The sequence below is a fragment of the Pipistrellus kuhlii genome, unplaced genomic scaffold (genome assembly GCF_014108245.1).
Source record: "Pipistrellus kuhlii isolate mPipKuh1 unplaced genomic scaffold, mPipKuh1.p scaffold_m20_p_3, whole genome shotgun sequence".
Taxonomy (NCBI): Eukaryota; Metazoa; Chordata; class Mammalia; order Chiroptera; family Vespertilionidae; genus Pipistrellus; species Pipistrellus kuhlii.
In genome coordinates, this window is record NW_023425529.1 from 105,966,637 (window position 1) to 105,993,821 (window position 27,185).

A 27,185-nucleotide genomic window follows, 5' to 3' on the forward strand; every position below is an offset into this window, starting at 1 on the left:
AGGCAACCAGTCGATGTTTCTCTCTCTAACTCTCTCTCTAAGAAATAAAAAAAACATTTTTAAAAGGGACTTAAAAGATCTCAAATACCTGTCATTTTATATATCCTCTTCATATTTGTAATGAATTATATTAATAGGTAGTAGTGCCTGACTTAATCTTAATATGCAAATGGTCACTACACACTCATGCCATCACACTGTCATGGCTCAAACACTCAACACTGGGGAGAGAGGAATGGGAACCAGCCAGCCACAAAAGAACTCATGAGAGAGGAATGGGGACCAGCCCAGGAGAGGGACAAGCTGCCTGCACCATGGTCTCTAGTGCCAGCGTCTGGAGCTGCGGGTCCCGTGGTCCCAGGCTCCAGCGGCTGCACTTGCACCTGGGGCCGGGGAGAGGGACAGGCCATCCACCCTGCGATCCTGGGCGCCTGCAGCCCAGGTGAAGCGGCCCACCTCCAGACCCCTGTGGCTGCCGCCGGCCCAGGTCCTGGGTGCTTGTTACCGGCTGGAGGAGGGAATCCTGGGTTCTGAGTGTGGGGCAAGTCAGAGGTGGTTAGGGGTGATCAGGCCAGCAGGGGAGCAGTTAGGAGTTATCAGGCCAGTAGGGGAGCAGTTAGGGGCGATCAGGCAGGCAAGCAGAGGTGGTTAGGGATGATCAGGCAGGCAGAGGGGTTAGGGGCGATCAGGCAGGTAGGCAGCTGAGCAGTTAGTAGCCAGCAGTCCCAGATTGCTAGAGGCAGTCAGACATCCCCCAAGGGGTCCCAGATTGGAGAGGGTGCAGGCAGGCTGAGGGACATCCCCCATGCATGAATTTCATGTACTGGGTCTCTAGTATACATATAAGAATGTATATTATTTTTTATATAATCTGTTGTGTAAGGTTCTATCGTTATTAATGTCTTTGATTCATTAATGTTTATTTAAAATTAAAATCGCTGACTGTAGGAAGTGGCTCTAGAGTTAAGCCTCAGATTGACCTGTAGCAGAGCCACAAGCAAGTCCCAGCTTACAGGGCAAAGCCCTCTTACCACAATTAAGCTTGACCATATGGCTGCCCCCTAGATCCTTCCTAAGTAGCTAGTGGGCTGTGGGAGATGCAGCAAGTGCTGCCAAAACAAGTGAAACTCACAAGAACATTGTGACTAAGTTGACCACCACCTTGCTTTTCTCTGACTATAAAATAAAGCCTCAGCTTGTTGGCTGGATCCTTCTCTGTGGCCTCATCCAGGCACAGGAGATCCACCGAGCCCCAGCTCTATTCTCTTTGTCTTTTCTTTAACCCTCACTGCCCCTCCTCAGGCTCACCGAACCCTTGGCTGTGCTGGCATGGCACAGCTGACTTTGTATAGTTTTTTATTTACCTTTTTTATAGCAATTCAAGCATTGTTTAAACTGAATTTTTAATCTCTTTTAAAGCAAGGGGAAGAACAAGGTAGAAAATGTAGCCACCCTGATTTAGAAAGCAGTAATAAAAATTCAGTGGCAAGTACACTGAGGAGAGTAAACAGAGAAGAGAAAGGTAAGTTATTCAATTTCTGATCATTGTGTAAGTGAGGGGCTGGGAAATATAGAAGGGGGACCAGTTTTTGCATTACTAGGTAATAGGTGTCATAAACAAGTGGACACATGCAGATTTTGGTTTGCTAATCGAGTAATTTATTTCAGAAGTGTCTTATTTATCCATAAAAAAGAGTAGATAGGCCAAAACCGGTTTGGCTCAGTGGATAGAGCATCGGTCTGCGGACTGAAAGGTCAAGGGCATGTACATTGGTTGCAGGCACATCCCCGTTGGGGGCTGTGCAGGAGGCAGCTGGTCGATGTTTCTCTCTCATCAATGTTTCTAGCTCTCTATCCTCTCCTTTCCCCTCTAAAAAATCAATAAAATATATTGAGAGAGAGAGAGAGAAAGAGAGAGAGAGAGAGAAAGAGAGAGAGGATAGTATTTATTTATTTATTTATTTAAATATTTTTATTGGTTTCATAGAGGAAGAGAGAAAGAAACATTATGATGTGAGAGAATCATTGATTGGCTACCTCCTGCATGCCCCCCACTGGGAACCGAGCCCTGGGCATGTGCCCTTGACTGGAATCAAACCTGGGACCCTCTGGTCCACAGGCCGATGCTCTATCCACTGAGCCAAACTGGTCAGGGTGAGGATAGTATTTATTAACTAGAGGCCCAGTGCACAAGATTATGCACTTGGAGGAAGGGGGATTCTTCAGCCCAGCCTGCACCCTCTCGAAGTCCAGGAACTCTTAGGGGGTGTTTAACTCCTGGACATATTTAGCTCTGCCACAGAGGCGGGAGAGGCTCCTGCCACCCACTGTGCTCACCAGCCATGAGTCTGGCTTCTGGCTGAGTGGCACTCCCCCTGTGGGCGCGCACTGACCACCAGGGGCAGCTCTTGCATCGAATATCTGCCCCCTGCTGGTTAATGTGCATCATAGCGAAGTCATTCCACCGTTCAATGGATTTGCATATTCGTGGGTTTTTTTTATTATATAGGCTAATAATTAGAAAAACTAATATTTGTTATGCTCTCCACCATTAAAAACATGGCATTCATTGTATATCTAAGTCCTGTCAGGGCTTCATTCTTGTATAAAGTATAATATGTAAGTACTAGTGGCCCAGTGCATGAAATTCGTGCACGGAGAAGAGTGTCCCTCAGCCTGGTCTGCATCCTCTTCAATCTGGGACCCTTTGAGTGATGTCCAACTGCTGGACCTAAACCGGCAGTCAGACATCCCTCTTGCAATTTGGGACCGCTGGCTCTTAACTGCTCACCTGCCTGCCTGTCTGATCACCCCTAACCACTCTGCCAGCTGGCCTGCTCACCACCAACTGCTCCCCCTGCCAGCCTGCTCACCCCCACCTGCCTTCTCTGCCAGCCTGATTGCCCCCAACTTATCCCCACTGATGGCCTGCTTGCCTCCAACTGCCTCCCCCCTGCTGGCCTGCTCACCCCCAACTGCCCCCTCCCCACCGACCTGTTCAACCCCCTCGCACCCTCCCCCTCCCCACCGGCCTGTTCAACCCCCTCGCACCCTCCCCCCCACACACACACACTGGCCTGATCACCCACAACTGCCTCCCCATCTCTACCTCAGCCCCACCACCATGGCTTTGTCCAGAGGAACATCCAGAACGTCTCCTGGAAGGTCTCCCAGCCTAATTAGCATATTACCCTTTTATTGGTATAGATTAGTATAGATAGAGACCTGGTGCATGGGTGGGGCCAGCTGGTTTGTCTTGAAGGGTGTCCTGGATCAGGGTGGGGATTCCCTTGAGGGGCGGGGCAGGCTGGGTGAGGGGCTGAGGTCTGTTTTCAGGCTGGCCACACTCCCTTCAGGGTAGATGTCCCTGCTTGGGTGCCTGGCCAGCCTGGGTGAGGGGCTGATGGCTGTTGGTAGACTGGCCATGCCCCCCAGCAGTTACCCTCACCCCATGGGGGGAGAGGCCAGTCCAGGTAAGGGGCTGAAGGCCATTTTCAGGGCCCCCTCCCCCCCAGAAGCTGGCCCGGGCGACATTTACCCAAGCCTCCTGCGTGCCCAGGTCAGCTCCATGGCCGCCACACACAGGCCCCTCTTTCAGAGGCCAGGGCAGTGTTGGAGACCCAAGCCTTCCAAGTGCCCTGGCCTGATCCGTGTCTGCTGCCCACAGGCCCCTCCTTCAGTGGCAACCAGGGCAGGTGGGGGTAACCCAAGCCTTCCACGTGCCCCGGCCGGCTCCATGGCTGCTGCCCACAGGCCCCTCCTTTCGAGGACAGCCCAGGTGGGTGGGAAGCTTGACTTCCTCCATTGCCAGAGGCAACCCAAGCCTCCTCTCTCTCTGGCTGCTACCATATTTGTTCCACTTATTTGCATACCCACTCCTGATTGGCTGGTGGGTGTTGCAAAGTGACAGTCAATTTACATATTTATTTTTTTATGTGTGTGTGTGTGTATATATATGTATATATATGTGTGTGTCTATATATATGTATATGTATATATATATGTATAATTTTTTTAAAATCACCTTAATGATTTGTTCGTTTTTCATGTGGATTTTTTTCATTTCCTTTACTACTTAGACTTGGAGAACATGTTAGATCTGATCTTGAAAGAGAAAAGAAATATTTATGTTTGTTGTTAGAGAAAGACATGTTTAGAAATAGATAAATAAAAAGAATATGCTTAGCAGTCCTGTTTTACATTTTAGAACCAGATAATAAATCAGTCCATCCGAGGGAAGCCAGTTCACCAAATCCCCTCAGGCGACAGTGGGAGAAACGTGCATCCTCTACAGCGCTTGCAGCTTTGGAAAATGCATCCATACTCTCCTCCAGTTTGACTGCAGAGGATGATAGAGGTTAGTAGTCAGATTACTATTATTATGGAACGTTTTCTAATAGTTGTTTAATGGGCTAGATATTTTTTGAAAATGTCATTCTGTAAAGGTTATTTGGTGTCACTGGTGAGTGAAATAGATTTTAGTAGAAAATAAAATGTAATTAATTTTACTTGATATATGATCTTGAAGATAATATGCTGAAAATATTTTTTCTTTGATCCTAATTTTTATCTTTTCACAACTAGGTGGTTCTGTAATAAAGTACAGTGGAAATAATAGCCGTAAGCAGTGGCTCAAAGAGACTCCTGAGACCTTGTTGAACATCCTTAAGAATGCTGATCTCAGCTTGGCATTTCAAACATACACAATATATAGACCAGGTGATTTATGTCTGTGATGTAATCATGGAAACCCTTTGGTGTTCTTTTTAATTGTGGTAAAATACACGTAACATAAATTTACCATTTTGGCCACTTTTAATTGTGCCGTTAGGGGCATTAAGCACATTGACATTGTTGTGCAGCCATCACCACCATCCGCCTCTAGAACTTTTCCCGTCTTCCCGCCCATTAAACAATAACTCCCATTTTTACCTCCCAGAAACCCTTTTATTTTCAGGCTATAAAATCACATACATAGCACTGTGGTTTTAGGTTTTCTTAAATATTTTCCAGACAGTCTTAAACTATAATTAAAATTTTCTGTAGAGCTATATTACTCCTGTTTACTCAGTTCTTTGCTTATTTGTGACTACTTTCTTTGCAAAGTAGCTCATTTTTTCTGTGAAAGTATACTGGTGACTTGACAGTTCAGACTTCATCACAATAAAAACTATAATCTAACAACCCAAAGGTAACTTTCAATGCTTCAACATAAGTTCTTATATTTGAGTGTTTAATTATATTCTGAATATTTTATTTTGAAGAAAGTAATATTTTTGCTGTTGTTGTTAATCCTCATCCAAGAATATTGTCCCATTGATTTTTAGACAGAGTGAGAGGAAGGGACCGGGGGAGGGAGGAGAGAGAGAGAGAGAGAGAGAGAGAGAGCAAGAAAGAGAGAGAGAGAAACATTGATGTGTAAGAGACACATTGATTGCTTGCCTCTTGACTGGGGCTAGGGATTAAATTTGCAAATCAGGTACATGGCCTTGACTGGGAATTGAATCCACTATGGTGAAAGTAGTATTTTTTTAAAAATTTATTTATAGATTTGAGAGAGAAAGAGAGAGAAATATTGATTTGTTATTCCACTTATTTATGCCTTCATTGGTTGATTCTTGTATGTGCCCTAAATGGGCACATGCTTGAACCCGCAACCTTGGTGTAGTGGGATGATGCTCTAACCAACTGAGCTACCTGGCGAGGGCTAAGAAAGTAGTATTTTTAAAGTTAATATACATGCTGATGCTTACTGGGCCTGCTTTATGCCAGAAATCATGTGGGTAATGTGGGGAGGCACTGCAGAAGAAATATGGAGCATGGGATTGTCCTCAATTAGCCAGCAAGCTTTTGGAGGATTTTAGTCCAACGTGAGGAAATGAGTAAATACTGTTTAAATCTGCATGATTTCTGTTAATATTCCTCTGCAGGTTCAGAAGGGTTCTGCTTGAAAGGTCCCTTGTCTGAAGAAGCAGAAGCATCAGACAGTGTTGACGGAGGTTACGATTCTGTCATTTTGGACCCAGAGAGACTCGAACCTGGACTGGATGAGGAGGACACGTACGTTGTGCTGGACCTATAAAGCTTCGGTTGTGGGGTGTGACTGTGTGTGTGTGATTAATCTCAATAATCTCAGGTTTAACAGCTGGTTATATTATTTTACACAGTAAATAAATATTTATAACTTGATCTTTTGTCTGAGGTGGGTAATGCATAATGGTAATTACTAATTCCTGACTGAGCCAAATGTTTAAAATTGTTCAGCTTGGATTTATTTAAAAATATATATATATTTTCTATTGAAAATATAAAAAGTAAAAGAAATGTTCTTTTGGAAGAACTAACCAATTTTTTTCTCTGTTCAGTTGCCTTGAAGCTCTTTTTTTTTTTTTTTAATGTGGATATTGTTATGGTGTTCTGCTTTGAACCCATCAACAAATACTTACCGTACCCTTAACATGGAGGCTTAATATTCATGTCATTTTTTCACAGGGACTTTGAGGAGGAAGACAACTTTGATTGGGTGTCGGAACTGAAGCAGAGGGCTGGCTGGCAAGGAGTGTCTGGTGACTGATGCCCAAGGAATGCTCCTTAGTCACACTGAACAGATGTGTAGAGTGAGGAATTAATGTTTGCATATTAGCTATTGGACTGTATATTTTCCCTTGGAAACAGTTTAAAAATCTACAATTAGTTTAAAAATCTACAATTCTTGTATGTTTTTTAATGCAAAGGAGAAGATGTAGAATTACGGGTGTGAGCTTCAGGATTTGCAGTCAGATAGAACAGAAATTAGATGCTCATTATTTGTGTGTTTGTGAGAAATTACTTAATCTCTTTGGGCCTGAATTTCCTCAACTATAACATGAAGATAATAATGCCTGTCTCATAAGGATGCTGACCATGGAGCATGAGAGCAACCCACAATATTTGCATTGTTATGATTTCTTTTTATTACTATGTAACTCTTTTTACATTTCCTAAAAATTTTAGGATCTACATATATTAAATTATAACATAATAATGTGTGAAGTTTTTCAATAAGACTTATCTCTTGGTAGTGATCAGTGATCTTCCGTGATCTTTAATACCAGCTGTTCTTAAATACAGCCCCTCACAGGATTCACAAAAGAGCCCAGTTCAGAGGATCCACCCTGGGAGGATAGGTGGGTTACATATCTTTTCAGAAGTTGCCAGTCCTGTACAGGAGAAAGGAATAGGGCCAACGGTGAGGAATCAATATGGAAAGTATCAGAAATTAGAATGTTATGCACCTAATGGAAGGAGCAGGATCACAACATATGGATCACCATGACACACTACTGTGTTGGGTCCTGTCATTAAATCCATGACCAATCAGCAGGCTAAGAGTATTTAGTAAAGCCCTGGCTCGTTTGGCCCAGTAGATAGAGCATCAGCCTGTGGACTGAAGGGTCCCTGGTTCGATTCCAGTCAAGGGCACATGCCTAGGTTGTGGGCTCGATTCCCAGTTGGGGGCGTGGAGGATCAGCCAATCAATGATTATGATTCTCATCCTGGATGTTTCGATCTCTCCCTCCCCCTTCCTCTTTGAAATCAATGAAAATATATATATATTTTAAAAGAATATTTTACTAAGGAAGAAATAGCCTCTTCCCTGGGGATTCCAAGTGTAGGAACAACATATGCCTGACTAGGTAGAGGGAATAATGCTCAAGTGAAGAATGGGAGGAAATAGAATATATACATCTTTTGAAGATTTAAACACCTTTGCCCTTTCCCGGGTGGCTCAGTTGGTTGAGTGTCATCCCATGCACTGAGAGATCCTGATTTGATTCCCTGTCAGGGCACATGTCCGGGTTGTAGGCTTGATCCCAGTAGGACTAGGCTGATTGATGTTTCCCTGTTTTCACTGTTTCTCTCCCTCTTCCTTTCTCTCTCTCTAAAATCAATAAAAACATACTTTGTTTTTAAAAATTTTAAACATGTTTTTATCTTACATACAAACACTGGTACAGACCTACACCCCTCACAGTTTATTTATATTTCAACATTTAGTCAGCTTTAGTCTCCTCTGGTTTTTGACAGTCTCTCTGTCTTTCCTTATTTCTCAGGACCTTGAGATCTTTGAGGAAAACTGGGTAGGTATTTTGTAGAATGTTCCTCAGATTGGGTTTGTCTGATTTTTTTTTTTTTTTTTCCACATTAAGATTGAGCTTAAAGATTTGGGGGAAGGCCGAAACCGGTTTGGCTCAGTGGATAGAGTGTCAGCCTGTGGACTGAAAGGTCCCAGGTATGATTCTGGTCAAGGGCATGTACTTTGGTTGCGGGCACATCCCCGGTAGGGGGTGTGCAGGAGGCAGCTGGTCAATGTTTCTCTCTCACCGATGTTTCTAGCTCTCTATCCCTCTCCCTTCCTCTCTGTAATAAATCAATAAAATATAGTTTAAAAAATATTTGGGGAAGATTACCATACAAGTAAAGTGCTTTTCCCATCACATCATATCAGGGAGAATGTCATCTCAACATGATTTATTACAGTTGTTAACCTTGATTACTTGGCTAAGGTAGTGACTGCCAGCTTCTCCACTGAAAAGTTACCAATTTTCCATTTTCATGCTCTGTTCACTCTTTGCCAGTCACAACATCTAGCCCATATATTTTTTAATTTAATAGATCTTTATTGTTCAGCTAATTACAATTGTTTCTCATTTCCCCCCCCATAACTCCTCTCCACCCAGTTCCCACCCCGCCCTCTGCCCTTACCCCGCCCCCCCAATCCACACTGTCCTTATCCATAGGTGTACAATTTAAAAATATATATATATTTTATTGATTTTTTTACAGAGAGGAAGGGAGATAGATAGAGAGCTAGAAACGTTGATGAGGGAGAAACATCGACCAGCTGCCTCTTGCACACACCCTTTCGGGGATGTGCCCCCAACCAACGTATTATACATGCCCTTGACCGGAATCGAACCTGGGACCTTTCAGTCCACAGACCGATGCTCTACCGCTGAGCCAAACTGGTTTCGGCATAGGTGTACGATTTTTGTCCAGTCTCTTCACACCCCCCCACTCCTTTTCCCCTGAGAATTATAAATCCACTCTCATTCTATGCCCTTGATTCTATTATATTCACCAGTTTATTCTGTTCCTCTGATTTTTAGTTCACTTGATTTTTAAAAAAATATATCTTATTGATTTTTTACAGAGAGGAAGGGAGAGAGATCAAGAGCCAGAAATGTCGATGAGAGAGAAACATCTACCAGCTGCCTCTTGCACACCCCACCGGGGATGTGCCTGCAACCAACGTACGTGCCCTTGACCGGAATGGAACCCGGGACCCTTCAGTCTGCAGACCGACGCTCTACTGAGCCAAACCAGTTTCGGCGATTTTTAGTTCACTTGATCTTTAGATTCACTTGTTGATAGATGTGTATTTATTGTTCATAATTTTTGTCTTTACTTTTTTATTCTTCCTCTTCTTAAACAATACCTTTCAGCATTTCATATAATACTGGTTTGGTGGTGATAACTCCTTTAGCTTTTTCTTGTCTGTGAAGCTCTTTATCTGACCTTCAATTCTGAATGATAACTTTGCTTGTAGAGTAATTTTGGTTGGAGGTTCTTGCTATTCATCACTTTGAATATTTCTTGCCACTTTCATCTGGCCTGCATAGTTTCTGTTGAGAAATCAACTGACAATTGTATGGGTGCTTCCTTGTAGTTAATTGTTTTTCTCTTGCTGCTTTTAATGTTTTCTCTTTGTCTTTTGTTCTTGGCTTTTTAATTATGATGTGTCTTGGTGTGGTCATCTTTGGATTCCTTTTGTTTGGGGTTCTGTGTGCTTCCTGGACTTGTAAGTCTGTTTCTTTCACCAGGTGGGGGAAGTTTTCAGTCATTATTTCTTCAAATAGGTTTTCAGTATCTTGCTCTCTCTTTTCTTCTGGCACCCCTATAATTTGGATGTTAGTACACTTGAAGTTGCCCCAGAGGCTCCTTACATTATCTTCAAATTTTTGGATTCTTTTTGCTTTCCTGGTTGAGTATTTTTTGCTTCTTTGTATTTCAAATCTTTGACTTGATTCTTGCATTCCTTTAGTCTGCTGTTGGGTCTCTGTATAATATTTTTTAATTCAGTCATTATATGTTTAATTTCTGTTTGGTCCTTTTTCATATCCTCAAGAGTCTCGTTAAATTTATCGACCTAGGAAATTCCTGAGAAACCTTATGACCATGGTTTTGAACTCTATATCCAGTCTTTTGTTTTCTTCCATTTCTTTCATTTGTGATCTGTTTCTTTGTCATCGCATTTTCGTTTCGTCTCTGAGTTGGTAGGGTGGCTTTGTGTGTTTGGTGTCCTATATGGTCCAGTGGGTCAGTCTCTCTGTTACCTGAGGTGGACACTCTTGGTGCTTCCCTTTGTTGGCTGTGTGTACAGCCTTATTGTAGTTAAGTGTTTAAAAAAATATATCTATATATCTATATCTATATATCTATATATATAATATAATATAATTGATTTTTTATAGAGAGGAAGGGAAAGGGTTAGAGAGTTAGAAACATTGATGAAAGAGAAACATCGATCAGCTGCCGCCTACTCCCCCTCCCCCTCCCCCCCCCCAGGATGTGCCCACAACCAAGGCACATATCCTTGATCAGAATCGAACCTGGGACCCTTCAGTTTGCAGACCAATGCTTTATCCACTGAGCCAAATCGGTTTCGGCTGTAGTTAAATCTTAATTGTTGGTGTCACTGGAAGGAATTGACCTCCAGGCCAATTGGCTGTGAGGACTTGCTGTCTCTATAATGGAAAAACTGCTGCGCTGGAGACACACTTATGGGGCAGGACTTACTTCAGTAGGGCTTTGATGTTCACTGAGTCTGCCTCTTTTTAAAAAAATATATTTTATTGATTTTTTACAGAGAGGAAGAGAGAGGGATAGAGAGTTAGAAACATCAATGAGAGAAACATCGACCAGCTGCCTCCTGCACACCCCCTACCGGGGATATGCCTGCAACCAATTTACATGCCCTTGACTGGAATCGAACCTGGGACCTTTCAGTCCGAAGATCAGCGCTCTATCCACTGAGCCAAACCGGTTTCGACTGAGTCTGCCTCTTGAATGTGTCACTTATGGATGTGAGTAGTTGAAATCTGGTGTCATCTCACACTGACCACTAGGTACATTAGCTTCTGGATCTCCGAAGGTCAGCTACTATCTGAGGCCATCCAACAGGAGCTACAGCTGTTGAGAACTACAGTTTTCTCTTCTTTGCTTGGGGTTTGGAGGTTTTGGAGCTGTCTGACCAGAGCTGCAGTTTGTTTGGTTAAGCTGTGATAGGGCAGGCCATTTAATGCAAAAGCCACTGGGTAGAGCTTGGGTGGGTTTGTAGATTGTGTGAGGTGGGGTTTCAGGGAGTTGCTAGGCCAAGGCTGCCAATCAGCCGTCTCTGTGTCTCTGTGTTTCCAAGTCCTCGTGCCCTGCGCCCCAGCGCAGTAACAATGATTGCTGCGCGCACCTCTGCAAGAAGTCACTTTCCGATCCAATGGCAGACAGTCCAGCTTCTCTCCATAGGAGTTTGGGTCCGAGCTTCTCAGAAACTGGAGTTCAGAGTAATCGGGAGCTTGCCTCCCTTTGGGTTGAAGAAAGCAGGGCACCCAGACGCCTGCTGCCAGCCCGATTCACATGTCTCCCTACCTCAGCTTTTTAGCACTTGTGCATGTCTCAATGTTCTTTTCTCTTTCCTTCTAGTTGTAGAACTTTCACTCAGCCTGCTTTCCCATGATTCTGGGTGATAGTTAATTGTAGTTTTGAAATTGTTGTGTGAGGTAGCAGTTTAGGTGTTTATCTATGCCGCCATCTTCTAATGTAATTTATTTTATTTTGATCAATGATATACTACTAATAATTTTAATAATCCATTAAAAATCCTCTATCAGGAAAAAGTAATTTCCATTTATATAATAGGGTGATCAATAAGATTTTTAAGCATGAAAAACATTACACATGGAAGAAATAAGAGTTCAGGGGAAAAAAAGGAATAATAAAAACTTTCTGATTCTTTTTTTTTTTAAATATATTTTTATTGATTTTATACAGAGAGAAAGAGAGAGAGATAGAGAGTTAGAAACATCGATGAGAGAGAATCATCGATTAGCTGCCTCTTGCACATCCCCTACTGGGGACGTGCCTGCAACAAGGTACATGCCCTTGACAGGAATCGAACCCGGGACCTTTCAGTCCGCAGACCGACGCTCTACCACTGAGCCAAACCGGTGCCGGCAAAACTTTCTGATTCTTAAGAGTTTACTTTTTTAAATTAATTGGGAAACTTTTAATAAGCTTCAAAAATACACTTTACATTGATAATTACAATACTGAAATTGTGATATTAAATTTTTTTTTCCTCTAAAAAGGTTAGTTATTTTATCTTTTGGTAAACATAGAGATCCAACTATTCTATGACATTAATGTGGTCAGTCTAGGTCACTATGGTTTAGTTAATGCTAATATTGAAACGTGTCATTTCATATCTGTAATGAGGTAGACTTTGAACTTCTGTGTCACTGAATTTTAGCTGCTGGCTATGGATGGAATTGTAGGATTCCATTCCAAGTGTCCATCTTTTGACGAGAATTTGAGACCTTGCATAAGAAACTTCCTGTCTCAATGTAGCTCATTTGTAAAACTGAGCGTGCACTACTTGGCTGAGTTATTGTAAAGAATAGGGACAATGTATGCAAAGAACCTGGTTCGCTGCCAGCAAGAACGAACGGGAACTGTGTGCTTGCTGAGTGCTAGCAAAAGTCCGGACTTAGGGAGGTGACAGGCCAGGTCTCCAAACCCGCCGGCCTCTGACTCGCCCAGGCCCCGCCCCCGCCCCCCGCCCTTCGCGCGCGCGCCCAGCGGCCCGGACGCAGGTCCCCGGAGGCTTCTCCGCCCGCGGAGCCGCGGAGCCGGAGCAGGTACGCAGCGCGGCCCCCTAGTCCCTCCCCAGCCGCCCCCAGGGCTCCGGAGTCTCCGGGGAGGAATGGAGCCGCACCCAGGACCCTGCGGCGGAGCGGCTCCTGTGCGTCGGTCTCCATGGCAACGCATAGCTCAGTTGCTTCGGGGAGTGTCCCTAAAGGAGGATTTCCCCCCAAAACCTGGGCTTTAACCCCCTGCTGCCGCCTCGGGAGCGTCACGGGCCGGTAGTTCCCGCGCTGCTGCCCTGGCTTCCGATCCCCTATCTGCCTCCCTCAGAATCCGGGGTCCGCAGCGTCCTCTGGGCGCGGAGCCGGTGCCCAGCCCCGTCCCCCCCACCTCCCCCTTCCTTCCCCGCAAACATCACCAAAGCAGAACCCCCGGCCTCACTCCCAAGCTGCACCCGCCCTCCCCTCCGCCTCACTCCCAAGCAGAACCCCTGGCCTCACTCCAAAGCAGCACCCCCCCCCCCCCTCACTCCAAAGCAGAACCCCCCCCCCAACTCCCCCTCCCCCACCCCCCACCCTCCTGGCCTCACTCCCAAGCAGAACCTCCTGCCTCACTACAAAGCAGAACCCCTGGCCAGGGACTCAGTGGTTGCATCGGCCTCCCCACACCAAAAGGTGGCGGGTTTGATCCCAGGTCGGAGCACACACCCAGGTTTCAGGTTGGATCCCAGGCGAGAGGCAGCTGATGGATGTTTCTCTCACATCAGTGTTTCTCCACCCCACCTTCCTCTTTCTGAAAATCAATTTTAAGAGATGGTTAAAAAAAAAAAAATAACCAGTCTGCTCATTCGGTTTTAAGAAAGTCGACATCAGACCTGAACAGGAAGTATAAAGGGGAGATGCAAGGGAACAGTTTATAACAAAGTGTTTCCATCTGTAAGTGCTTGTGCTGCTACACTGAACACGCACTGCCCGGAGTCACTGCCCACGATGGGTTCAGCTGCCAGCAGAGGCAGTTGGAGGCATGAGTTTCCAAAAAACGGTGAAGAGGTCTTGGTAAACTCCCAAACAAAACTAAGTGCAGTTAAGCCTTGACTTACGTGTAGTTGCATCCCTCAAAAATTGTTCATTAAAACTGTGTTAAAATTGCTTTGTATTCATATGTAAAACAGAGTTGGGTTTTAGCTGCAGATATATGGATTTTTCCAGGAACATGAATGTGGGGGAGACTTTCTAATGTAGAGCTGCGAGATAATTCTTTATTGTAGGGGTGTTGAACTCAATCAGAGAAGGGGCCAAAATCTAAAATCCAGCCTAAATCGCGGGCCGAATGATTTACTGAACAGTCATAAACTGTCATTGTGATGGAAACGCAGCAGAGTGCAGTGATGACAGCGCGGTGCGGGCCACATTGCAAGGCCTGGCGGGACGGATTTGGCCCGAGGGCCTTGTTTGACACATGTGCTTTATTGTGTGGACCGTCCCTTCTATCTCAGAATCTTTGGGTCCTACTCCCTAACTGCTTCTAATATATATATATATATATATATATATATATATATATATATATATATATTATTGATTTTGTACAGAGAGGAAGGGAGAGAGATAGAGAGCTAGAAACATCGATGAGAGAGAGTCATCGATCAGCTGCCTCTTGCACTCTCCCTACTGGGGATATGCTCGCAACCAAGGTACATGCCCCTGACTGGAATCGAACCCGGGACCTTTTAGTCCCCAGGCCGACGCTCTATCCACTTGAGCCAAACTGGTTTCGGCCCTAACTGCTTCTAAATTCCTCGGTGCCTCTCCATCTCTGAGGAGAACAGAAAAACAAACAAACAAACAAAAACACACCAAACCCCATAAATTTCCAAAAGGCCCCCGAGGGGGCAGTTTTCGTTACTGAGAAAGGCTGGGTTATAAAATGCCGAAGGCATAAGGACATCCTGCTTCATAGGGTGATAATGCTCAGCTCACCCACCAGGGTGCCAACTGAGCAACAGCCCACGTCTGATCTCAGAGCCCACCAAGAAGCGCCGTCCCATTTTGGCTGTTACCTGCGGCCACCTGGAAGGTTATTTGACTGTCTTGGTTGAGGTCCGAAGGAAAGTTTTAGCAAAAGGAGTTCTTTTATATTTTAGTGATCGATTTTCTGACTTTGTTAATGTTTATGAAAAAGGTGCAATAAAATTTCATTTCTCTAATTTCAGGGAACTTCGTGCATTGGAAACCATGGATAAATATGATGTGATTAAGGTCATTGGGGAAGGTGCCTTTGGGAAAGCATACTTGGCCAAAGGGAAATCAGATAGCAAGCACTGTGTTATAAAAGAGATCAATTTTGCAAAGGTAAAATTAAGAAATTCAAATTCCTATTCATACTCAGTGGTGTATTCAGCTGGCTTTTAATCTAGTATTTAAAGGAAACACGTTTTGGGTTTTTATTACAGGTATGAGCTAATCGACTCTTGTTAATTCCACCTCCTAAATCCATTGTCCAAACAGCAACCAGTAAACATAGGTATTTAAAAAAATAAGTGTTGCTCAGTGGTTGAGCATTGACCTATGAACCAGAAGGTTACATTCTATTGCCCCCCCCCCCCCAACCCCCAAAATCAGGGCACATGCTCAGGTTTCAGGCTCGATCCCCAGTATGGGGCATGTTGAAGGCTGTCAATCAATCATTCTCTTTCACCATTGATATTTTTATATCTCTCTACCTCTCCCTTCATCTCTGTAATCAATAACTATATATATATACACACACACAAAAAGAAAAAAAAAATCAAGAGTAAAAAGAAAAGAATCCACATCACCCTGGCTCCTATGGCACTCCATGGGGTGGCCTGCAGCTATGAGGCACTGCCTTCCTCTGTTGCTGACTTAGCTGTTTTGCCAGTGCACTGTGTGAGGTCCTTGGAATCATTTGGTCTGGCCCTGCCGAGGCACTAGGGGTGAGTTAATGAAATGTCTGACCAAATATAGCAGGCTAATTTTTAGGTTGATAATTTTGTTTGGCCCATGAATGATGTTATAAATATCCAAATGGCCCTTGGCAGAAAAATGGTTCCCCATCCCTGTTCTAGAGGATTTCTACATGAGAGCAGCAGAAAAAGATTTATACATAATGTCTGCAAAATAGACTACTCAAGCTGCACAGTGTTAATAATGCCACTGATTTGGACACCTAAAAATGGTTAAAATGTTGTAAACTTTGTTATATTTATGTTATCACAGTTTAAAAATTGCAAAGAAGAAAAAAAGAGAGGACTAACCAAATTTACATCAAAGCTGAAAGTATAGATGATTAACTTCTAAGAGAATGCTTTATTTACCAAAATAGGGTCCTTTTTATGGATCTATGGTTTACTTCTACTAATGCCCTCTTATTCTAGTATTCTGTCAGTGCTTCCTTTTATGACATTATTCTGCTCACTTCCTTGTGTATCTGACTACTTTTTCTCAGGCCTCGCTGTCTACACACCTTCTATGTATCCTTTGCTGACTCGCATTGTTATTGGAGAATTGTGCAGGTGGAATTTCTCCATTGTTGGTGGAAGTGGAGTTCTTGGGGAGCCACTGGAGTAAGGATTTCTGGAGGCCCCCAGAGGAGAATGAGATGTGGTAGAAAGCTTCATTTGCATGGAGTTATATCCCTTGGTTTCCAAAGTCCTATTTCCCTTAAACCAGTCCTGGGAAAGGTGCAGCTGGGAATCCAGCAGAGCTAAAAGCAAAGCCAGTGTCCAGAGTGTCCCATGGTGGAGCTGGGTCCCCTGTAGCTTCAGGCTAGTTGTAGCCCATTAGTCTGGCCATGTGGGCGAGTGCAAGGGGTGGGGGGAGGGCACAACAAGAGAGCCAGTTGCGTGGGCCAGCAGACAAGAGAGAGCAGCTCTTTATTTAGGAGCTTAAATAGCAAATATTCCTGCACCTGCAGTGGCCACGTCTATATGCCTACTCTGTTCCCAGGTATGATCGACAGGCAGGCACCCTCTCTATGTCACCTAGGCTTTACTGGGCCTGCGTCTAATCTTTCTTTGTCCAGTTCCTTCCCCCAGGTTCTGCAGGAAACAGATGTGGAGAGTGGTAAATGCAGCCTTCTGGCACAAATGGCATGCTTATATGATCTGGCCTTTCCTTTGCACCTTTCCTGTTAATTAATAATCAAGTTATTACGATGGTATCATCATTTCTCTGTACTTTGTATAGTCACCTCACTTCAATTGTGACCACTAAACAGATCACTCTTAAAACCCCCTCTCCAGTCCTGATACCTTCCAGCGCCTTAGCTCTGCATTTCATCTGCCAGCTAGATATCTTCAAGTAATAAACACTTATTGTCTTGCATCTAGAATTAAGGGTGAAGATCCTTGAGAATTATCTTGAAAGGGACCATAAAAATACCCCAAAGTAGAAGTTTCTCATCTTTCTAAGCAAACCCACTTCATCTGCTGTGTGCTTCACTGTGTTCATGGCATCAATGTCCTTATGATACCCAGGCTCAAAACCTTGGGATCATCTGTGAATTTTTTTCTCTTCAAAGGCACCCAAAACACCAGAAAAGTTGTTATCTGACAGCCTCCTGAATTTCAATGAGGGATCCTGACTGCATTGTGATGAAGCCAATTATTAAAGCAATTAAAGCAAACAGAATTATTAAAGAAGCCAGGCAAGCAAATCTATTTCATCTGGCTCAGAGCACAGATGAGCAGCACTCAGCTAGTATGAGGAGCGAGTTGGTGGGGTTTAATGGCATTATATTCCCTCCTGTCTATAGATTTTTAAATCCTCTGCTGAATTTCTTGGTACATATTAATTCTCAAGGTCCCTTGAAACTGCTGGCTTCTCTGTTTATGGAGTAAAAAATAAAACTGCCCTGTCCAGCTGGCATGGCTCAGTGGTTGAGCATCAACCTATGAACCAGGAGGTTACAGTTCCATTCCTGGATAGGGTACATGTCCATGTTGCATGCTTGATCCCTTGTAGGGGTTTGCAGGAGACAGCTGATCAATGATTCTCTCTCATAATTGTTGTTTTTATCCCTCTCCCCTCCTCTCTGAAATCAATAAAAGTATATTTAAAAAATAATAAAATAAAACAGCCTTTTCCTCCGTTTTTTAGTTGGAGAGTCATTAACCGTTTGCTTTCAAGCTGTCTTTGGGAAGGGTAAGAGCTTGCAGTCTTGCAGTTATAGCTGGTTGCAAATTGTTCACACAGTTTGGCCTTGTTTTAACATTCTTGTCTTAGTTTCCCTATTCCATTGCCCTGGAATTTTCCTAGCTTCTCACTGTCCTGTAACATTTCCAGATGGAATTTCTTGTTAAATACTGTTGATTCTTTCTTTTCCTTGACTTTGAATTTCTTTTGTTCATGCCTTGGATCAGTCAGTAGCGTTCTCAAGGCTCCAGCTTTCACATAGCACAATTTTGATAATGCTCCAGTTATGTCCCCAAACCTTCACTGGGACAGGAATTATAAAGGAAAAGATGGCTAAGTTTAACTGTTATATAGAGATACAAAGCTTCTGTGTGTCAAAAAAACCACCACAAATAAATTGAAAGGAAATTCACAAAATATAAAAAATATTTGCAAGTATTGACTAAAAGGTGCTAGTTTTTATAAATAAAAAACAAAACAAAACCCATAACTAAAGACATAACCCATGACAATTTCAAATTAATTTGTAAACTAATTAATGTAAATAAATAACACTTTTTGTTTATGCATTTGGGGAGGACGAAAAAGAATATAAAAATGGGAGGAAGCAGTCACTCTCTTATTGTGCTGATGGGAAGGTGGATTGTGAAAGGTGACCATGGTGGGTTAGCATGGTGGTGCATGGGTAGGCTAAGTAGCCATCTCAGACGGTGATTAAAGTAGCATTTAATTTATTTAAGGGAAATTTTGTTTTCTGATGAGAGATTAGTTTCAGAAGTTCCACTAAAGCCAGTAAAACCTGGAGAATTTTAGATAATGTAACTGAAACCAAACGATTGCCTGTTGCCATGAAAACCAAACTTGTGAGACAAATGCTGGTGAAAAAGGAAAGTGGTTTATTCAAGTGCCAGACACCTGAGAAGACAGAAGACTCTTGTTGCGAAGCCCATCTCAAAATCTCATTGCAGGCAAAGATTTTTATATGGCAGGGGAGGGAAATCAGAACAACGAGATCAAGGGGAGGGAGTTGAAAGGTTCTCTATGTGCAGATCAGTACAGTCCATTCCAATAAGGATCTTGAAACTGGTCAAGTGATGGTTTGGTGTGTATCATCCTGGTCTTCATTATTCTGGTTTTACTGTTGAAGGAGAGCAAATCTCCCAAAACTGGGATGGCTGAAGGTTGAAGTCTGCATCTTCTGAAGTTAGTTCCTAGGATTCTCAGACAAATATGCTGTTTATCTACAAGCTACATATTAGTCAGAATAGCATTTAGAGAAACAATGTCAAAAGAATGGTGAGCTGGGTTACAATTCCCACTGTTACAATAGGAGTAAGCAGGAAGCATGTTCTTGACAACAAGTTATCTTTACAGACTATTCTGTCTATTAATGTAATTTAGATGCCCATCCAAGAAAAAGAAGCTTCAAAGAAAGAAGTCATTCTTCTGGCAAAGATGGAACATCCTAACATTGTAACCTTCTTCAGTTCGTTTCAAGGTTTGACTTTCTAGCATTCTTAAAGTATTTTAATAAAATATCATCATATAGACTTCTGTAAAAGATATGTTCCTGAGAACTGTGTATAGTTTTTGTGAATGGACTCATTTTCCCCTTTATTTAAATTGTCATTTGAGACACAATCTTTATTTCTTCACTAGTGAATTTTTATAGACAGCTTTCCTAATTTTTCTTTTATTTCTCCTTAATTCTTACTCCCTTAAATAGTTAATAGTTGGTATATTAGCTTTGCTGCACCAACACAAATTCTGTGACCTACAATAATACACATCTATCTCTCACTCATGACAAATTGTCTGTGGGTGAACTGGACCTTAATTCTCGGGTCCAGGCCAAATAAGCAGCCCTGATATGGAGCACACTGTTCTGAGCAAAAGAAAAGAACAAGATACAAGCACCTCACATCATCAGTTTGGAATCCTGCTAGGATATGGCATGGCTTTTATTTTCCTTATGGATTCACATTCCTGTTGCAATGCAGCCATGCAGTTAACCTTGATAATGAAATGAAGGGGGAAGGGGGCACTTTGCCCACATGAGGCCCTGAACAGCCTGTGGAAATGGGTGGGGCTGTACAGTCTTACAGAGAGGCAGCAAATAGTTATGCACCATTGCCAAGCAAATGGCAGAAACAGGAAAACTATACAGAAGCAATCCCTTCATTTGCACACCTGAATACAAGATCTATTCTATCTCCATCCATCCTATTTCAAAGGTAGGAACAACACAAAACAAACCATCAAATAATCATGAAAAGAACTGTGGTCAGAAATCATTTATTCACGTAACAAATGTTTATCCAGAGCTTACTACATTGTGGTGACCCCAACCATAAAATTATTTTTGTTGCTACTTCATAACTGTAATTTTGCTACTATGATGAATCGTAATGTAAATATCTGTGTTTTCTGGTGGTCTTAGGCTCTACAGCAGAGGTTAGCAGGGTCACCTAAGATCACCAGAAAACATAGATATTTACATTACGATTCATCACAGTAGCAAAATTACAGTTATGAAGTAGCAACGAAAATAATTTTATGGTTGGGGTCACCATAACGTGAGAAACTGTACTGAAAGGTAGCGGTGTCAGAAAGGTTGAGAACCACTGGATTACAGTATGTCTTTATACCATGCAAACTGGATATTTGAGGACAGTGTTATAAAATTAGAGGTCATTTTTATGGTATAAATAACATTTTTTTAGTTTGTTTATATTTTCTTATGAGAGCTTTTTTTTTTTTTTTTTTTTTTTTTTTTTTAGAGCACCCTTGTGTTTAGTTATTCTGATGCTTTTGGGTAATCATGCTGAGTTTTGAAACTCCAAGCTTATCTGAAAGTTTTAGAAGTCCTTACAGCACTTACTAGACAATATAGATAAATAAAACCTTTGCTTACCCTCAGACAACTTATCTCTGAACATAAGAATTCCAGCTCTAGTTCATTAAAAATTTGTAGAGAGTATGGAAGTTTCACAGGTGTGTGTGGGTTTTTTCTTCTCTATCTCGGGAAAGTTTTCTGTCATTATTTCTTGAAATACGTTTTCCATGTCTACCTCAGTTTTCTTTCCTTCCGGAACCCCTATTATTCGAATATTGTTTTGTTTTGCATTGTCCCAAAGCTCCCGTAGGCTCTCCTCCTGCTTTTTAATTTTTTTTTTTTTATCTAGAAGCTGCTCTAATTGGGTATTTTTTTCCATCTTGTCTTCTAGCTCACTGATGTGGTCCTCTGCTTCTTCTAGTCTGCTCTTGATGCTTTCTATTGAGTTCTTCATAGTAGCGATGACATTTTTCATTTCTTCCTGAGACATCTTCATTTCCTCTTGGTTTTTCTTTATTTCCTCTTGGGTCTTACTCATATTGTCAAATTTGTCTTCCATTCTTTTTAGCCATCTTATCTGAAGTTACTCTTAACATCGTTACTCTGAATTCTTGCTCTGGTAGGTTGCTTGCCTCTAACTCCTTTACTTCCTTTTCTGGTGATGCCTGCTTTTCTTTCATTTGTGGGCTGTTTCTTTGTCTCCCCATGGTCTCTCTTTACAGGATGTCTCTCTCCTGCATTGATTTAAAGGCACAAAGTACAACACAACCAGGTACAACACACAAGGCACTGAACAGAAATGTGTTTGCAATATTAATAACTTCCAATAAAGGTAACCACTAGGGAAAGGCAAATTAGGGAATAGGAGAGAAAGAGGAAGAGTAAAAAGAGAAGAGGGCGGGAGCAAAAGAAAAAGATAGGAAAAAGAGTGTCAAAATGAATTTGGGAAACAGGGAAAAGAAAGAGAGAGAGAGAGAGAAAGAGAGAGAAAGAGAGAGAGAGAGAGAGAGAGAGAGAGAGAGAGAGAGAGAGAGAGAAAAGGGGAATAAACTATATATTTGGGGAGAGAATTTCAATTGAACAACCTCTAACCCCAACAAATGCTGTCAGCAGTACCTGGAGAATAATACAATCTACAACACATGTGTCAAACACAAGGCCCGCGGGCCAAATCCGTCCCGCCAGGCCTTGCAATGTGGCCCGCACCGCGCTGTCATCACTGCACTCCGCTGCGTTTCCATCACAATGACAGTTTATGACTGTTCAGTAAACCATTCGGCCCGCGATTTAGGCTGGATTTTAGATTTTGGCCCCTTCTCTGATTGAGTTCGACACCCCTAATCTACAACATTCCCTAATTTCCAGCACCAGAAGGGAAAACAGAAGTAATAAAATAACAATGAACAAAAACCAATCAAATAAGAAAATACCGAGCAACAGCAACAGCAAAAGAATAAGCAAAATACTCTCACTAAAAAGCGTAAAAATACAATATAGTCATCATTCCCCCAAACAGCATCAAAAGAACCATGAGGAAACAATTTTTTTTTTTTTTTGTACTTAATACAGCTCAGAGAGGGGTGTGTGTGCACTTCTCACAGGGGATTGGAAATTAGATATATAAGTAGGGTAGAAATTTTATCAGGGGGGATACAGAGAGAGTAAGGAAATCTGAAGCAGGAAAGGGTTAAGATACACAGGATAGTAAAAGGGGGGAGGGTAGAAAGAGAATGATGGTGTAAAGGTCGTGTTGAGTTAGGGTTAAACAATGTTAAAGGATAAATGAAAATAAAATGAAGAACACTAATTCCAATGTTAAATAAAGAGAAAATAAAATGGCACTTAAAAAAATTAAAATCGCAGTAGTAAAAATGCTTATTGAACCTAAAAATGTGATAATTAAAAAGTTAAAATCTAGTGAGGAAAAAAGGGAAAAAAATGTTTCTTAAGTAAAAGATGCAAAAAATGAAAATAAAAAAAAATAAAAAAATAAATTTAGCAAAAAAAAATGTGCAGTTGTGAAGGCCATTCACTTCTGTTATTCTATTTGACACGCCCGTTTCTCAGTCCAGACAGTAATTGCAGTTCCCTGCATTCTGCTGCACCTCAGTGGCGATTCCTTAGTTTCTTGGTTTTTGATAAAATAAAACTAATAATAAACACAGTCAGTTTGTACTCCAGACCCTAGGTGGCAGTGTATGTGGATTGATGTCCAGTCTTTTTGGCTGCTCTAGCCTTCTTTTTCTGTGGCACTCAATGCCGGGGGTGTTTGTTTGTTTGTTTGTTTGTTTATTTTTTGCCTTGAAGCTGAATCCTGGATGATTTCTCCCTGCTCTGCTTCTCAGTTTCCAGAAAAGCAGTTTCCTCCTGCTGTCTCTTAGGGTCAGCCAATCTGGGTGATCTCTCCTATGTAGTCAGAAGCAAAGTGTTGCAGGGGAACCAGCCCAGGTGCGTGATGGGCGAGTCGCGCGCACTTACAGACTGCTTTCCAACTCCTCTGTTCTCCCACTGTGTCAGATCAGAATGGGTTGCTCCCTAGAGAACCTCACTAGTAGCAACCTTGGGGACCCCCGCCCACTCTTGAATCACGCCAGACCCAACAGTGGGGGGCTTCTGCGGATGCAGATTTCCGGGGTCCCAGCCCGCGCTTTTGTCTCTGCCACCCCAGCAGCTGAGGCGCAGCTGCCACTTTCGCTTTCGCTGTTGGGACACACACCCCGCTTTATCCCCTGCAAAATCCAATGTTTCTGTGGAATGCACATGTCCGCGCCTGTCCGATAGCCCCGATTTTTAACAATCTGTTCCGTGTCCCTTGGTGTTTTAAAAAGAGTCCCACTACTGGGGAAGATTACGCCAGACCCGGCACTGGGTCTCCCCAGGCAGGATTCTCGCTGCAGCGCAGCCTTCTTTCGGCGCTGCTCGGCGCGGGGCGCGCAGTGGCTGCAGTTGCTGCTGGCGCAGCGGGGCCCCGGAAACCTCAAGCTATCCCACAAGCTCTGACCTTTCCGTGGGTGATTGAAGAACTCCCTTGAATCCACGTGTTTGCACTGATTGTGGGTTTTCCAGGCCTCAGAGAAGATCCTCCTTTCCTGGTAAGATGGCGCAGCCTTCCCTCCGAGTCCGCAGCTCCGAGAGAGCTGCCGCGGCAGTGCTGGCTGCTTGGTCAGGAAATCCTGTCCAGCGGACCCTTCCTTGCCTTCCTTTAGAGTTCCGCTGCCCCTTAGCTGCCAATCAAGATTCCCTGAGCGACTCAGACGCTGCTTCTATCTGTTCTGGGACCAGGGTCAGAACAAGTCCGTCTGTTTGGTCGCCATCTTGTCCCCCTCTCTACCAGTTTCACAGGTTTGAAGCAACATACAAAAAATAAGTAGAATGTGGTGAGATGTTCCTAAGGCGAAACTAATTCCACTTAAATTCCTTCAGTAAGTATTTATTGAGTACCTACTATATGTCAGGCATGATTTAGATCTTGAGGATATATCTCAGTGAACAAAATAGGCAAAAATTTCTACATTGTTGTTTGTTGCTGTTGAATAACAATGACCACAAATTTAATGCCTTAAACCAGTGGTCGGCAAACTCATTAGTCAACAGAGCCAAATATCAATAGTACAACAATTGAAATTTCTTTTGAGAGCCAGATTTTTTAAACTTAAACTTCTTCTAATGCCACTTCTTCAAAATAGACTCACCCAGGCTGTGGTATTTTGTGGAAGAGCCACACTCAAGGGGCCAAAGAGCCACATGTGGCTCTGCGAGCCGCAATTTGCCGACCAACACCTTAAACCGACACCCACTTAGTATCATCCAGTTTTTCTAGGTCAGAAGTCTGGGGTTGGCTTAGCTGGATTTTCTGCTGAGGGTCTCACATAGTTGAGTTGAATCAAGATGTCAATTGGACCTGGCCAGTGTGGCTCAGTGGTTGAGCATTGACCTATGAACCAGTGGGTCACAGGTTGAATTACCAGTCAGGGCACATACACAAGTTGTGGGCTCAATCCCCATGTGGGGTGTGAAGGAATAAGCCAATCAATGATTCTCTCTCCTCATTGTTTTTTTTTTTTTTTTTTTAAATCTTTCTCTTCCTCTGCCTTCCTCTCTGAAGTCAATTAAAAAAATTTATATATATATATATATTTAAATATATATATATTTAAATATATATATATTTAAATATATATTTAAATATATATTTAAATATATATTTAAATATATATATATATATATATATATATATATATATATATATATATATGTGTGTGTGTGTGTGTGTGTGTGTGTGTGTGTGTGTATTTAAAAGAATATCCCAATGCTTCCAGAATCATTCTCAAAGGAACTGTCCAGAAAATAAAATATTTACAAAAAAAGATGTTAGTTGGGGCTGCCATCTCATCTGAGGCTCATAGTTCTCTTTCACACTTATTCAGGCTGTTGGCAGAATTCCTTTACTTGTGATTGTAGGGCTGAGGTGTCTGCTTTTTTGCTGGCTGTTACCTGGGAAGTGGTTGTCTGCTTCCAGAGGCCATGTTCTCTTTCCTGCCAGATGGCTCTTTAGTAGACCTTCTCCTGCTTGGAATCTCTCACTCCCTCTGCCTCTGACCCCACACCCAGATTTAAATGGCTTCTGTGATTAAGCCAGGACCACCTGGATAATCTTTTCTATTAACTCAAAATCAACTAATTACTAACTTTTATTATATCAGCAAAAATCCCCTTTGTTAAAATAACGTAATTTTGGGAGTGATATCCCATTATACTTACAGGTTCTGTCTTCACTCAAGGGGAAGGAGTTATAGAGGTGTATACTCTGGGGCAATCTTAGAACCTTCTAGAAGATGGAAAATATAACAAAAAATATGTAGTATATATATAGTTAGAGTCAAGATAGACTGAATTCTCATCTCATTCACCACTATCATTTCTTAGCTCTGTGACTCTAAGCAAATTATTTTAATTTCTCTGTGCCTCATTACCTCATCTTTTAGTGGGAAAGGTGGGGAAAGACAGACAATAAATGTAAACATAAATACAATTTAAAGAGCATGTCAGAGGAGAATCCAAGATGGTGGCATAGGCAAACACCTAACTGCAGCCTCACACAACAATTTCAATAAAATACAACTAAAATACAAAATGGACATTACCCAGAACTACAGGAAAGTCGACTGACTGGAAATTCTACAATGAGAAGGAAAGAGAAAACCAGAAGGAAAATCAGAGGAGCTGTAAAAGCCTAAGGTACGGAGACACGTTGCTAGGTGGAGAGGATGGAGTCAGAGAGGAGGGGTGGCTGAGTGCCTGGCTGGTGTTCCCTAGGAGGAAGGAGATAAAAGCCCGGACTGTGCTGAACCCCAGTTCCTACAGCACTGAACCCCAGTTTTAGGCCAGACCCTGGGGACCCAGGCTCATACAGAGGGAGCCGGGGCTGTTAGGTGGAATCTCAGGGGAGCGGCGAAAGGAAGTCCCGGAGGTGCGCACATTTCCCGCAAAGGACGGACCTTTGACTCTGCTGCTAGATTGCCCTAGTGGGAAGGAGACAAAAGTTCCGGACTGTGCTGAGCCGCAGTTCCGGCTGCACTGAACCCCAGTTCTAGGCCAGACCCTGGAGACACAGGCTCATACAGAGGGGCCTGGGCTGTAAGGCGGAACCCCAGGGGAGCGGCGAAAGGAAGTCCCGGAGACACACACACAGCACGCAGGGAACGGGCAGTTACCTGTGCCGCGGGATTGCCCTGGCGGGAGGGAGGCAGGGGCTCCAGACCGCTCTGAACCCCACTTCCAACCCTACTTCCAATTGAGCTGAACTCTAGTTCAGGGCTCATTGGGGGAGAACCTAGACTGTTTGGTAGTGGGGGAAACTCGAGGGCACCTTTCTCTCAGAGGTACTTGCAGCGAGTACTGAAGGACCCTGAGGAATACTGAGAATCAGGAGCCGCATAGGGTGGGGCTGACGGCAGCCAAGGCTGTTGGCTCCACCCTGAAACTCCGCCCATTCAAGCTGAACACAGAGACTTTTAAGGCTACCAACTCAGGGAAGCTGCGAAAATGCTGAGACAAGGAAACAGGTCACAAATGAAAGAAACGGAGGACAAAAAGCGACTAGATATAGAGTTCAAAACCATGCTTATAAGGTTTTTCAAGTATTTCCTAGAAAAGGCCAATAAAATAAATGAGACCTATGAGGATATGAAAAGGGATCAACTAGAAATAATAATGGATCAACAAGAAATAATAAGGGATCAACAACAAATAAAGAATACATTGTCTGAAATAAAAAATATTATACAGAGTCC

General features: G+C 42.9%; 2 protein-coding genes across 9 annotated transcripts in view; both read left to right on the top strand.

Annotated features, from left to right (window-relative positions):
* Positions 1–7,021, top strand: part of NEK3 (NIMA related kinase 3) — a 32,045-nt gene extending 25,024 nt beyond the window's left edge. For 5 of the 6 annotated variants that reach the window (XM_045588640.1, XM_045588638.1, XM_045588635.1 and 2 more), the window contains 5 exons: positions 1,420–1,522; positions 4,208–4,357; positions 4,585–4,719; positions 5,931–6,060; positions 6,493–7,021. In XM_045588640.1, coding sequence (XP_045444596.1) covers positions 1,420–1,522; positions 4,208–4,357; positions 4,585–4,719; positions 5,931–6,060; positions 6,493–6,574 — 600 coding nt within the window. In that variant the 3' untranslated portion in view covers positions 6,575–7,021. The remainder of the gene's footprint in view (positions 1–1,419; positions 1,523–4,207; positions 4,358–4,584; positions 4,720–5,930; positions 6,061–6,492) is intronic. The other variant, XM_045588637.1, reaches the window with a different exon arrangement.
* Positions 7,022–14,963: 7,942 nt separating this feature from the next.
* NEK5 (NIMA related kinase 5) overlaps positions 14,964–27,185 on the top strand; it is a 73,938-nt gene continuing 61,716 nt past the window's right edge. The window contains exons 1-2 of one of the 3 annotated variants that reach the window (XM_036456499.2): positions 14,964–15,251; positions 19,458–19,554. In XM_036456499.2, coding sequence (XP_036312392.1) covers positions 15,135–15,251; positions 19,458–19,554 — 214 coding nt within the window. In that variant the 5' untranslated portion in view covers positions 14,964–15,134. The remainder of the gene's footprint in view (positions 15,252–19,457; positions 19,555–27,185) is intronic. The other 2 variants (XM_036456502.2, XM_045588641.1) reach the window with 2 other exon arrangements.